General features: G+C 33.3%; 1 protein-coding gene across 4 annotated transcripts in view; it reads right to left on the bottom strand.

Moving 5' to 3' along the window:
• LOC107450596 (uncharacterized) overlaps positions 1–12897 on the bottom strand; it is a 44785-nt gene extending 31888 nt beyond the window's left edge. Inside the window, exons 1-3 of one of the 4 annotated variants that reach the window (XM_087164339.1) lie at positions 12358–12897; positions 9934–10150; positions 54–207 (exon numbers count right to left, since the gene is read on the bottom strand). In XM_087164339.1, coding sequence (XP_087020465.1) covers positions 54–207; positions 9934–9962 — 183 coding nt within the window. In that variant the 5' untranslated portion in view covers positions 9963–10150; positions 12358–12897. Of the gene's footprint in view, positions 1–53; positions 208–3207; positions 3622–9933; positions 10151–12357 lie in introns of those variants that run through there. The other 3 variants (XM_071185689.2, XM_071185688.2, XM_071185692.2) reach the window with 3 other exon arrangements.
• Between the last annotated feature and the right edge of the window lie 1028 nt (positions 12898–13925).

The following is a 13925-nucleotide window of genomic DNA, read 5'->3' as shown; positions in this document are numbered from 1 at the left end:
TAAAAGAAAACCTAACTAATTAAACAATTTTACACCAAAAGCAATAAACTTACACGAACATATGTATCTCTCCTTCTGGTTGATGCACTGTTTACTCTTATTTTTGCCTGAATTGTAGCCTTGCAACCTTTGTTTTTCGTCATGCTCCTTTTGAGAGTTCCAGGAGGTGACTTTCCAAAGGAGCTATGTTTGCAAATGAATATTTTTCTGGAAAATGTCCATTTAAAAACTTATTAGCAATATGGAGCATAACATAAAAAAAAGTATTCGTTTGAAGCCAGGTGACATGCAACATTCAAAATAATACTTATACATTGAGTATTAAAACTTACGCGAAATCATGTAAGAAAAAAAAAAATAACGACAAATTGCATACAATTTTTCAAAATAATTAAATTAAGGTATGAAAGTAATGATAATAATCAAACGTAGACAAGTAAGGTAGAAAAAAAATACACTATCAAAAATGAATGATAACCGTTTCGAATTAATTCGTTTTCCAAGCAAAATAGAGAAGCTAAATATTAAACTGATAAATAAATTTAAATATAACTTCCACATTTACTATTCTTTCTTTATTATTATCTCTCGTAAAACCATATATTTATATATAAACTATAAAGAACTTATATTTATAACTTTAAAAAAAAACATAAGAACTGAACGATAACGTATTTTATATTTTATAACCGTCGTTGAACAGCCGACCCAATGTTTGGGTTTACGACAACTAATGCTCAACTCCGTAGCCTTGTAATTTTGAACCCAATCTAGAAGACAAGGAAACTTCTGGATCAAGTAGTGGGAGAAATTTGCCTTCGTGGAGGACTTTTTGATAGAGCTAACCCGCATTTGCGTTACATGGAGAGGAAGACCACGAGAACCTCCCATGGTTAGCCTGTCGGCAAGGGGTCTCTAACCCATGATCTGACTACCACTGAGGATATTTCACGTCAACACTGTGGTCGGTGCAAGTCGGATGCGGAATTCGTATCGACCAGCCGTCGCCGGGATTCGAACCCGGTTCACCTCTTTGAAGATGAACGCTCTATCCTCAAAGCCATCGCGGCTCCAAACGATAACGCATTAGAGAAATTAGCCCCGCCCCCTCCCAGTGTTTAGCATCTCTTCTTGATCCCATGCTAGCCTTTACTGGTACCAACCTTTACGTAAGCAAAGCACTTCAGTACTAATTATTTTGATAAAGTTATCAGAAGATAGTCGCACAAATAGTGAGTGGGAAAATAGTTTCCCATTCACAATTAAATGTAATAAAGTTGGTGAGAAATATATTTCCAACGTCTTTAAAATAGTTAAAATTGATACAAAATGTACGGAAATGTTACTTAATTATTGAAAAAAAATCTGTTTTACTTTATTATGTATTATTCTTTACTCCACATTAATCAATTTGTTTCTATTATAAAATAACAATATGACTAGTGAAAATCATAGGAATTATTGTTGTTTAGATAGTGATATTATCGATAACTATCGTTGTCGGTATTTATCACGATACCATATAGATAAAATTCCTCAATTTCCTTTTTCTGTAAGTATTACGATATTACCTCATTAAATAATTATTATTGCAGATAAAAAAAAGGCCCCGAATACTAAAATAAACAATTGTTTTACATATGAAATAATAAATATAACAAAAGAAAATAATAACTGAAAAAGGTGTTAAGAGTTTGAAAACAAAATTGTGTAAAGTTCAAAAGTAAGCAACATATTATTCCATAAGCATAAATGATACAGTTACTTTTTTAAATATAGTACACAACAGAGTTACATAATATAAGTAATTGCAAAATACAGAATAAATTTCTTTAATACTTTTTATTTTTGTTAATTAGTTAATTTTCAATTAAAATTTTTTATATTAATTTTTAACTAATCTTTAAAATTGAAATTGTCAAGACATTTTATTTTTTAATTTATGACCGACATTGAAAATATGACACATTATACTATCAATGTTAAACTCTGTAGCCTTGAAATTTTGAACTTAACCCTGAACATAAGAAGACTCCTGGATCAAGTAATGAAGTAAACGAGCTTTCGCGAGGGACTTTTTAATGTAACTAACCAACATTTGCATTACAAGCAAAGGAAAACCTCGAAAACCTCCCACGATCAGCCCAATAGTTAGGGAATTTTCACCCATCATCCGTCTACTACTAAGGATATTTTAGTTAGTTATGTATAGTCAGCAATTCGGATTCAGATCAAGAATTCGATTCGATTAGCCATCCCCGAGATTCGAACCTGAGTTACCTTCAGGAAGGCAAACGCTTTGTCTCTTGAGCCACTAAGACAAGACCATTTAGATATGTAGCAATTATAAGGGGAAGGGTTTATGATTAGTTCTAATTAGTTGACAAGAGGGATTATACATTGGGTGTTCCGTAACGACCACCATAAATAAGTATTTTTAGAATTCTTATCAAAGTTGCCAACGAAAAAATATAGGCATAGGGAATGTCGCTAAGTATTTAAACGGGGAAAAGATAAAGCAATATCAATATGCAATCAGTGCAGGAAGGTGGATGTAATAAATTAAGATCCAGTTTGTCCCAAAGCTTAATCCAGGAGTTCCTTTGTCTTCTCGGTTGGGTCCAAAATTATAAGCCTTTGGAAATAAACATTTATAGTCGTAAATTCAGAAATAGTTCTGCTGTTCCATACCGGTAATAAAATAAATTATGGAAAATATTATCTTACATAAGCATAGTGTAGTTGTAATTAGCTCATTTTAGCTGACACAAGAGAAGGGCACCAATTTCATTAAAGTAAATTTACCAAAACCATGCTTAAGTTATATCTCAACCTAAATTTAAGCAAGGCAACCCTCTTCCCAGACTGTAATTTCTACAAAATCTTTATCATCGCCCTTTTGCAAACTGTTAATGAATGATGGAAACGAAACCTAAGTATCATCATTATTACTATTTTACATAGACTAAAAAGGGTTTTATGGTATAAGTTATTTTATAGCCGAAAACGCAAAAAAAAATTTTTTTTTCTTAATTTTGAATTGCCAAAAGAGAAAGTTAATATATTTTCTTTTTTATTTTATTTTATTTTTCTTTCTTTTTTGTCTTTTATGAAAATATTTTACAAATGAATTGAGTTGACATTGAAACTATTCGCTTATACAGTAAGATATTAAAAACAAGATGGAAAAAAAAATTGCGAACTCACTTGCAAACAAATTTTCTGCCAAGAGGTTGAGAGCTTCTAGAATTCCATTTCGTATTCGTAATCATTCCAAATTTTTGAGTCCAAGTATTTATATCCATCAAAGATTTCAAGTTGCTTCGTATTAAAACAGAATTTTCATTGCTCTCCACTATTTCGTTCTCAAATTCAGGAGGTAGAGTTTCATAAGTTACTCGCATTGTGGCAAAGTTGTTCGCATCCATTTCACAATTCAAAAAATCATTGCGAACACAACACGATGACCGTTTTTACTTTGTAAAATAATTCTAATTAGTACCATTTAGAATTACACAGCTGATAACTTATCGCAATAAAAAAAAGTTAAAAAAACCACAGCTCCATCAAGTTCAAACTCAAGTAAGAATTGCTTGCTTGTGTGGCGCCCTCTTTAGAGTAAAAGAGGAAACGAGGAGAATATATTTGTTTCATTCCTGTTTTGGCAAGCTTCCAAATTAAAGCAGAAGACAGACGATCGTGCTGTAGTTGACTGTAGTGAAGTTTTCCTAAAATGAGGCGATTCCCCTTTCCTCGTTCACTTGTAGATAAAAATAATAAATAAATAACCAATAATCTATTATCTTTAATTTTGGGTAAATGTAATTTAGAATACCCTCTTTTTTCTTAGATTTTATTCAAGAAATCAATCCCAATCTTCTGCTGAAGTAAAAATTCAATTTTTACCTTTTCTGTTTTTACTTTTTGCTTTCTGAGCGAAATCTCATAGATTTTATGCATTTAAATTTATTAATGAGCACATTTTTATGAAACACAAATACAAGTCAAATTTTTTTCTACTTGTATTCAATAAAATTTCAATGAGATTTTCAAAAAGTGATCATAACTTAGGCGTGATTTATTTGCATCGACAACGTATCATTATTGTGACAACCAAATCTTAAACAATAATGCATTGTATTTATTTATTATATTTAAATAAATATACATAAAAAATTCTTAACGAAACAAACTTCATCAGTTTTATTAATAAAGATTATTTTGAAAGTTCTAAACAATAATTTTAAAAAATATTCCATAAAGTGTTCGTAACTTAGGCGTGATTTATTTGCAACGACAATGTTTCATTATTTTGACAACTAAATCTTAAGCAATAATTCATTGTATTTATTTATTATATTTAAATATATATACATAAAAAATTCTTAACGAAACAAACTTCATCAGTTTTATTAATATTCATTTGAAAGAAATTCGTGAAAAAGAATTTATTTACAATTTCAGCATTTTATTTACAATATTTAAATACTTTTACATTCTTTTCAAGATCTTATTCTGACTTGCAATTTTTTTTTGTGGTGGGGGGGGATATTTTGACCTACACATAGCGCCCAGACCAGCAGGTCAACGACAATCGTTCTGTTTTAGCCTACAAATTATGTATAGAAAAAAATATTCTAATATTAACATCAGAGAAGAACAGCTTCGAGAAAATCGTGCATATAAATTCAAAATGTTTTCAAAACAATTGTTTAATTTAAAAAAAAAAAAAAAAAAAAAAAAACGTCTGCACGCAACGACGAATCGAAACAAAATGGCGAAACATCTCAATTCAGACACAATTGAAAAAAGCGGAGGATATGTTTATATATTCACCAGATTTAGCTGACTCACACGTCTATAATCTTATTGTCACGTCAACCGATATCATTTTTTTCAAGCGATTGTTCGCAATATCATATCTTTGGAAGTATTATGTTCCATTTCTTTGTATGGGCGATCAAGAAAATACAGCACACCCGCATTTCTTCAGTAATCTGAAGATTCTGCTTTAGACATTTTTATTCTCTCCGAATGGAGTTAAAATGAAAAATAGGACCCTTATCTACTTTTATGGGAAGGCAAAGAACTGGATATGTGGCATTGCCATTTGTTACTCGGAGAAATCGCAAACGATATCTTTCTATTCTTCTTTTTCTCATTTTCGAGCATTCTTCCAAAAAAAGAAAATGGCAGCCAATATTAGTTTTGCATGGAAAACTTTTAAATTATTCTTAAAATCACAAAGCGTCGATATTTTTTACAGGAAATAATCATAAAATGGCATAATTTGTTTGGAACCTTATTTACTAGAAATTTGCTGAATCAAATTACACAGATTATTTGAAAAATAACCACAATTAATTTACACCAATTATATTTAAACAAATTAACAGAAAACATGAACATAAGAAAATTACTTCATCGATTTACTCCAATAACTACAAGGAAACTGCTAGTTTAAACTTAACAAAAAACTACCGCACTAAAAAACTACTGAATCAGAATAACACAAATTATTTCTAGAAAACTGCTAAATCTAATCTCATTAATTACCAAAGACATTAATTCCAGGTTTTTTAATAAGAAAAAATGATTTGTAAATTTTACATTATACAGCTAATTTGAGATTTGAGATTAATGAATAAAGATTTAAATAGTTAAAAAACGTAACAATTTTTAAAAAATAAATAAATAAAAAAGCAAATTAGATATTTTATTTATTATGAAATCTTTATTTTCTTTACGTCAAGGATATATTTTTTGATTTTTCCATGATGTGCATAAACATAAAAAAGGAAATATGTATGTACAAGAATATATATATATATTTTTTTTGTTTTATAAGTAGAAAAAAAGGCGTAGAACAAACACAAAGGAGTATAACTTATGAGAAAAAGAAAAAAATTAATATTTAACATCAGAGCGGGATATCATCTATGTACTACAAAAAAAAAAAAAAAAAATTGAATGAGGTAATACATTATTTGTCGCCACTAGCGACAAATAATATTAATAATATAGAATATTAATAGTTAATAATATTAATAGTTTAGAAAATCAAAGATTTTCTTCGCACAATGTCTGAAAATTCGCACAGTCGAATACAAAGCAGTGTTGAAGCTACTTTTTTATAAATATAAAATTAAACCTAAAACGTTTTTCATTTTCGCAACACTGTGGCTTTTCTTCTTATTGACACTTTGCGCCATTTTTCGAATTAACATAAAAGAAATTTTTTAAAACGTAACCTAACAGTCATAAATAACTATTATAAAAATAGCTTATTATTTGCTGGATAAAACGTTGCTTCAAATAATGACAGAATCTTCAAAGCCTAAGGCCTTAGTTACTTAACAACAAAACAAATCCAAAAAACATTTCGCAATATTTTCATTCGAGTTTAAGACATTCAACAATTCACCTCATACATAAAAAATAACCTCCAAATAATTTTCCATACTCAACAATAATATGTATATTTCATTCGTTTCAATGGAGCAAAAAATCGAATAATTAATATTTATAACTCCTCTCGAACAATGGAAGTGGTCCACAATCGTGACATGAGGTTAGAAAGGCAAAACAAGTAACTATTGATTAATTATTTCGAAATGGCGCAGCACCAACTTGTGATAGTTACTGAAGGGCAGGACCGTTTTGTGTGAGGTCACTTTTTTTTTCAACCTCGTGGAGTTTTTCAAGAGGATTTTTGTGAGGTTCCTCCCATTTCCCATCCAATTGACCTCTTCCGTCTTCAAAAAAATATTGTATTTCTTTAAGAAAGAAAATTAAGTTCGATTCCGTGTTCGTTTTTCTTTTGGTTGGGCGGACAATGTAAGTCAGGTTTGATGATACTTTAACCTTTAATTAACTTAAAATAAAAAAAAACTAGTTTTCTACTAATAATAAGTTCGTAGGCGTTTATTGTTCCCACACGGTTTTAAGATCTTGTAGTTTTTGAGTTGATACAATGTTGACGTTATCATTCATAGCAGCAAAAATTACTTGGGCTCTCTTTGGAGCAATATTCATGAATCTTGGCTCAAAAAGGGTTCGAAGGGCCTATATTTTTCCAATATAGGACCTATATCGCTTTTCCGATTTATCCAATACTTTACAACGAAGATCGGACCCATATAGAATTGTCGGATTCACCCGATATTTTACTGCCACTTTACAACGAATATCGGACCCATATAGAATTGTCGGATTCACCCGATATTTTACTGCCACTTTACAACGAATATCAAACCCATATAGAATTGTCAGATTCACCCGATATTTTACTGCCACTTTACGACGAATATCGGACCTATATAAAATTGCCAGATTCACCCAATATTTTACTGCCACTTTACAACGAAGATCGGACCTATATAAAATTGCCAGATTCACCCAATATTTTACTGCCACTTTACAACGAATATCGGTCCCATATAGAATTGCCGGGTTCACCCGATATTTTACTGCCACTTTACAACGAAGATCGGCTCTACACAAAATTGTCCGATTCACCCGATATTTTACTGCCACTTTACAACGAAGATCGGCCCTACACAAAATTGTCCGATTAACCCGATATTTTACTGCCACTTTACAACGAAGATCGGCCCTACACAAAATTGTCCGATTCACCAGATATTTTACTGCCACTTTACAACGAAGATCGGCCCTACACAAAATTGTCCGATTAACCCGATATTTTACTGCCACTTTACGACGAATATCGGACCTATATAAAATTGTCAGATTCACCCAATATTTTATAATCATTATTCAGCCAATATAAGCCCTATATAGGCCGGTATTGACACAGCATAGGACCAATATTTTTATTTCATCCGTCGTTGAACAGCCGACCGAATTTTGGGTTTACGACTAACTAATGCTCAACTTCGTATTTTTGTAAATTTGAACCCAATCCAGAAGACAAGGAAACTCCTGAATCAGTACCCCCAGAGGTATTGATATGTTATGGGAACATGGAGGATTTTGCGACTAGACAGATTTAACGTGCATCATTCACCGTTTACTAAATGGGGAGCCTTCGGCCAGTACGGATCGAACCCACAAACTTTTGGACATGGGCCCAGTGCCCTACCAACCAGGCCATCCAGGCTTACCCTACCGATATTTTATTTTTATTTTGTAATCGTCGTTGAACAGCCGACCCACTTTTATGGGTTTACTACTACTAATGTTCAACTCCGAAGCCAAGTAATTTTGAACCCAATTCAGAAGGCAAGGGAACTCCTGGATCGAGCATTGGGAGAAATTTGCCTCCGTGGGAATTTGCCGTCTTGATGGAGCTAATCTGCATTTGCGTTACATGGAGAGGAAGACCACGAGAACATCCCACGGTTAGCCTGATGGCAAGGGGACTCTAACCCATGATCCGTCTACCAATGAGGATATTTCACGTCAGTACTGTGGTCGGTGCAAGCTGGATGAAGAACTCGTATCGACAAAGTCATTGCTGGGATCGAACTCTGGTTCACCTCATTTGAAGGAGAACGTTCTGTCCCCTCAGCCATCGCAGCTCGGCCATGCCGATATTAAAAAAATCTAGACATTCCAATATTGATCCCTCAGAGCTTGTTCATATAGGACCTATATTGAGCCAATTTCGAGCCCAACTGGGGCCAAGATATAATTGTTGCTAATTACGATGACAATAACATAAAACGACGATAACAGCCAATTGGCTTCAAAACAACAGAGTGCTTGTTATAATGATTAATAAGAACCTTTAAAAAAAACATGTTTTTTACTACGAAGTGATGATGTCGAATGGTTTTACAGTTTTTAGATAGTTATAAAGTGTGTAGTTATTAGTGGTACGACGTAATTATGGAATTATTATAACAGCAACATGAGAACGATAACAGCCAAACGGTTGCAAAAAAATAGAGTGCTTGCTATTACAGCTAAGCTGAACAATAAAATCCGTTGAACAGAAAAACTAGTTTTCTATTCCGAAATAATGACATTGTATGTGTTACCGCGGCAAAGTATGAAACGCCGGCATTGTATAGAATGCCTGACGTTTTTAGGCAAAGTATGAAATGTGAGAATTATTACATACTCTGCCTAGGCATTGTATACAATGCCTAGGAATTCTATCGAATGCCAAATGCTATTTTGGCGAAGTATGAAATAAGCGTCCTGATGAGGTTATTATGTAAATGATGTGCATGTTACTGCAAATGACCGAAATCGGTGGATGTTGACTTTCACCGGTGAATGTTGACAATCACATAGTTGCTTTGGTGAATGTCCGAAATATTTATTACATTCTATTTGATATTAATTTATTCGTGTATGTAATTACATTTATTCGATATTTTAATACTTACTGGCGATAGATTAGAAGAAACATCAGTGTAGGGTATACCGGGCAAATGTATACCGGGCAATGGCACTTGACCTTAAAAAAACATCAGTGTAGGGTATACCGGGCAAATGTATATCGGGCAGTGGTACTTAACTAGACCTAGTTAAGGGCCATTGCCCAGTATACATTTGCCCGATGCTCCAAACACTGATGTTTCTTCTAATCTATCGTCAGTAAGTATTAAAATATCGAATAAATGTAATTATGTACACGAATAAATTAATATCAAATCGGATGTAATAAATATTTCGGACATTCACCAAAGCTACTATGTGATTGCCAACATTCACCGGTGAAAGTCAACATCCACCGATTTTGGTCATTCACAGTAACATGCACACCATTTACGTAATAACCTCATCAGGACGCTTATTTCATACTTTTCCTAAAAAGTATTTGGCATTCTATAGAATGCCTAGGTAGTGTGTAAAATATAAATCATTTCATACTTTGCCGGCTAATTTTAGGCATTCTATACAATGCCGGATTTCATACTTTGCCGGTAACATATGCATTTAAGTGAATAAAGCTCTTACCGGTTCTCTAGTTTTCTCTTCACTGCCATCTGCTAAAAGAAACTTTCTTCCATTTTCTGTCTTCCTTTGAGGATTTAATAATAATTCTACATCATCACCAGTTGACAGTTTTGGCACAGCAGAATTCCGAGATTTGATTAAACATTTTCTGATGTTTTGAAATTGTGGTAAATTGGCAGTTGCTTCAAGTGAAACTGCTGCTTTGGCTATTTCTTTTCTGTGAAAATATTGATCAACGTAAGCAATATGTTTCATAAATATCAAAAATATAAAATTTAGAAGACCAAAAGTAATTCTTTTCATTTATTAATTGAGACACTTTATAACTATCACTAAAAAAATGCCTCCTTAGAGATGCCATAAATTAACTCATTAGTTCGGCTCTTTGTAATGCGTCAGTCTTTTAACTAGTGAAGTCTCCTGTATGTTCGAATTAGCCTTACACTTTTTAGGTTTATTGAAGTGAGTCCACGTACCTGTAGAAAATACATCATTCAATGTTGGATCAGCCTGATTTATTTCAGTCGGTTAAAATTAGGTCCAGAGTAGTGAAGCTTATAGCAAATAACTTTTTAAAATATTTGTTGCAATAAGACTTAGTAAATTAGGTCTGAGTAATTTTTTGCACATTTCCTGATTAGTCTAAGAGCATATATTTAATAATTTTATAATCGTCGTTGAACAGCCGACTCAATTTTTGGCTTTACGACTTCTAATGTTCATCTCCGTAGCCTTGTAATTTTGAACCCAATCCAGAAGACAAGGGAACTCCTGGATCAAATATTGGGAGAAATTTTCTTTCGTGGAGGACTTTTTGAGAGAACTAACCCGCATTTGCGTTACATGGAGAAGAAGACCACGAGAAGCTCCCACTGTTAGCCTAAAGGCAAAGGGATTCTAACCTATGATCCGTCTACCACTGAGGATATTTCATGTCAGCACTGTGGTCGGTGCAAGCCGGATGCGGATTCGTATAGTCCAGAAGAGCATATATGTTGATTTTTTATTTTATAATCGTTATTGAATAGCCAACCCAATTTTGAGTTTACGTCTACTAATGTTCAACTTCGCAGCCTTCTAATTTTGAACCCAATCCAGAAGACAAGGGAACTCCTGCATCAAGTATTGGGATAAATTTGCCCAAGTGGAAGACTTTTTGATGGAACTAACCCGCATTTGCGTTACATGAAGAGAAAGACCACGAGATCCTCCCACGATTAGCCTGACGGCAAGGGGACTCTAACCCATGATCCGTCTACCACTGAGGATATTTCACGTCAGCACTGTGGTCGGTGCAAGTTGGATACGGAATTCGTATCGACTGGGATTCGAACCCGGTTCGCCATAGATAGGAAAACCAAAAAAATCTTCCACTGTTAACCTGACGACTCAAGGGGACTCTGACCCATTACCCATCTACCACTGAGGATATTTTACGTCAGCACTGCGGTCGGTGCCATAGCCCTCGTTGGGATTCGAACACAGGTCACCTCATTGCGGGACCCGGATTCGAATATATATTCCTTCATATTCCCTGAATCACCTCAGCTCCACAAAAGTCGATTATAATAAACCTAGAAATATAAGACCGATAAGGAAATATTGAAAACTTTTCCAATTAACTCGACATTTTTAGGCTTATTGTAGTGAACCCACATACCATTAGGGCAATTAGAAATTACATCGTCATTGAATCAGCCTGATTTATTTCAGGCAGTTTGCAACAAGTCCATAGTACAGGCTTAGCGTAAATAGCCTTATTGCAATATATACGAGCTATAATAAGCTTCATATGTTGATTATATATATGCTGTTATTGTAAGTATGGTCGGAATAAGTTGATCGAAATAAGCCTAAAAATATCAAGCAGATTTTTTTTTACGAAGAATTTTCCAATTTTTCTGTAGTTTTGCGACGTTAAAGTACCGTACTTTTCAGTTGATTCAATGGTATTTTTCAATTTCGACTACACATATTTACCTCACAATATATATCGCTCATGAGCTGCGATAGTGGCACAACTCAAGAAACACGCGGTTTGGACTAAGAACAGGTGTAAGTATGAAAATACACATTCTTTCAGCAGCAGTACTAGCGCAACTCATCAAGAAACACGCGGTTTGGACTAAGAACAGGTGTAAGTATGAAAATGCACATTCTTTCAGCAGCAGTACTAGCGCAACTCATCATTCAACTTGAAGGTAATCTTCGTTTAAGCAAACTAAAGCGCTTTCCTTAGCAATGAAAACTTTAAACCCACTTATCTCAAAACTTGATTTTTTGAGTTGTGCCGCTATTGCAGCCCATGAGCGATAATTTCTTTAAGAATACTAATTTAAATCAGCTTTATTGCATACATAAAAGTAGTTTTTTCTTGATTTACTAACTTGAATTAAATACAAAACACATAAAATGGAAACTTACTCGTAGATTGTCTTTAAAGGAACGGTAACATCTCTAACAGCTGCCTTTTTCATGCTCATCATCAGTTTTTTCCTCTCGATGAATTTTTCATCTGTTTCGTGGTTGTGGCGACCAGATCGAGAATGAAAAACGCCATCAATTAACCAAACAATCGCACTACACTTCGATTTCACCTTCGTTCCACAGATCCACTTTGCTTTCCCCTTTTTACTCATTCGTTTTAGATTATACCTGTAGTTCTCAAAGATCAAAATTTGCTTTCCTCTTTCTGAGGGAAGAAACTGCAATTCACACTTACCCTGCGACAGAGTCATCAGTCAATTCGCAGGTAAATAAAATTCAAAGAATAGATCCATATAATTTCCCTCCCGCAAAACATCAATTTCCTGCAAACGGGGACTAGTATAGGGGGTAAAGACGACTCACCTTACCCTTCAGGAATTTTGTAAAGCGACTGAACGTAGACAAACTGGTTGGCGCTCGCATCGACAACAAGACCAGTTCCAGAGGTTACCATACATTAATACCCATACATCTTCTTTGTGTCGATTCATCCCAAAGAAAGATTCATTCACCTTAAACCGGTCCTTGGGGTATTAATCCACTTTTCCTTCGAGGAGAATTTCATACCCCCTTTCCTTACCCGTCGAATATCGCAGGCCGTGTTATTAGTCTTTGAGCGATCGTTTTAAAAGAATTCTGAAGGCTCTGCGTGTGTACTATGCATGATTCTTTATCGTTCTACGAGATCATCGCCAACAAAACCAATTATTTTTATTTTTTGAATCCGGAATGAAAATTGTAGCAAAAGAGTACCGATTTCTGTGTGGATACTAGTTTCTGTTGGATCGTTAAACTAGTTAAAGTGATTCTTCGCTTACCTGACTAAATACCAATCTTCATTTCTCTAGTTCAGTGATTCTCAAACTTTTTTTCGTTGCGGCACACTTTTAACGATTTCAAAATTTGACGGCACACAATGAAAAAATTAGATTAAAAGTTGTTTAATTACCTATTTTACACTGTGTTAAGTAGTTTGTGATAATAATTTTGAATGTGGAATAAAATAATATGCACTGCAAAATCACATTTATTAAGGGATTAATTATTTCTTTCGACCAATTTTTTATTAGTTAGTAACAGTTATTTTTTTGCTAGTTATAAATTCTTAGCTTGTTTTCTATAATTATTAACTGTTTTTTTTTTTTATTTCTTGTTAACCAGTTTTTTGCTAATTATTAATTGTTAGCTTAATTTTTGTTAATTATCCTTTGTTAATTTGTTTTTTATATATTTGTTTTTTTAGTTATCCTTTGTTAGTTTGCTTACTAATTGCATAGCTTACTTAAATGATCAGCTCTTACAACATTTTTTAAAATTGTGTGTTAAACACTTCCATCTTATTTTAAGATTGTCAGAGACAATACAATCGCCGACGAAGATGCTATCACGCTGTTAAAGCGTGGAAAAATTATAAAAAGTATTTATATATACACTTTTCTTTATTTTAAACTTTACTCATAATAAAAAAAAGCATTATAATTTTTATTGCATCATTTCTAATATTT

The sequence above is a fragment of the Parasteatoda tepidariorum genome, chromosome 5 (assembly GCF_982258835.1).
Source record: "Parasteatoda tepidariorum strain Cologne lab strain chromosome 5, Ptep-v5.0, whole genome shotgun sequence".
Taxonomy (NCBI): domain Eukaryota; kingdom Metazoa; phylum Arthropoda; class Arachnida; order Araneae; family Theridiidae; genus Parasteatoda; species Parasteatoda tepidariorum.
The sequence above is the reverse complement of the archived record's forward strand: the minus strand, read 5'-3'. Positions and strand labels throughout refer to the sequence as shown.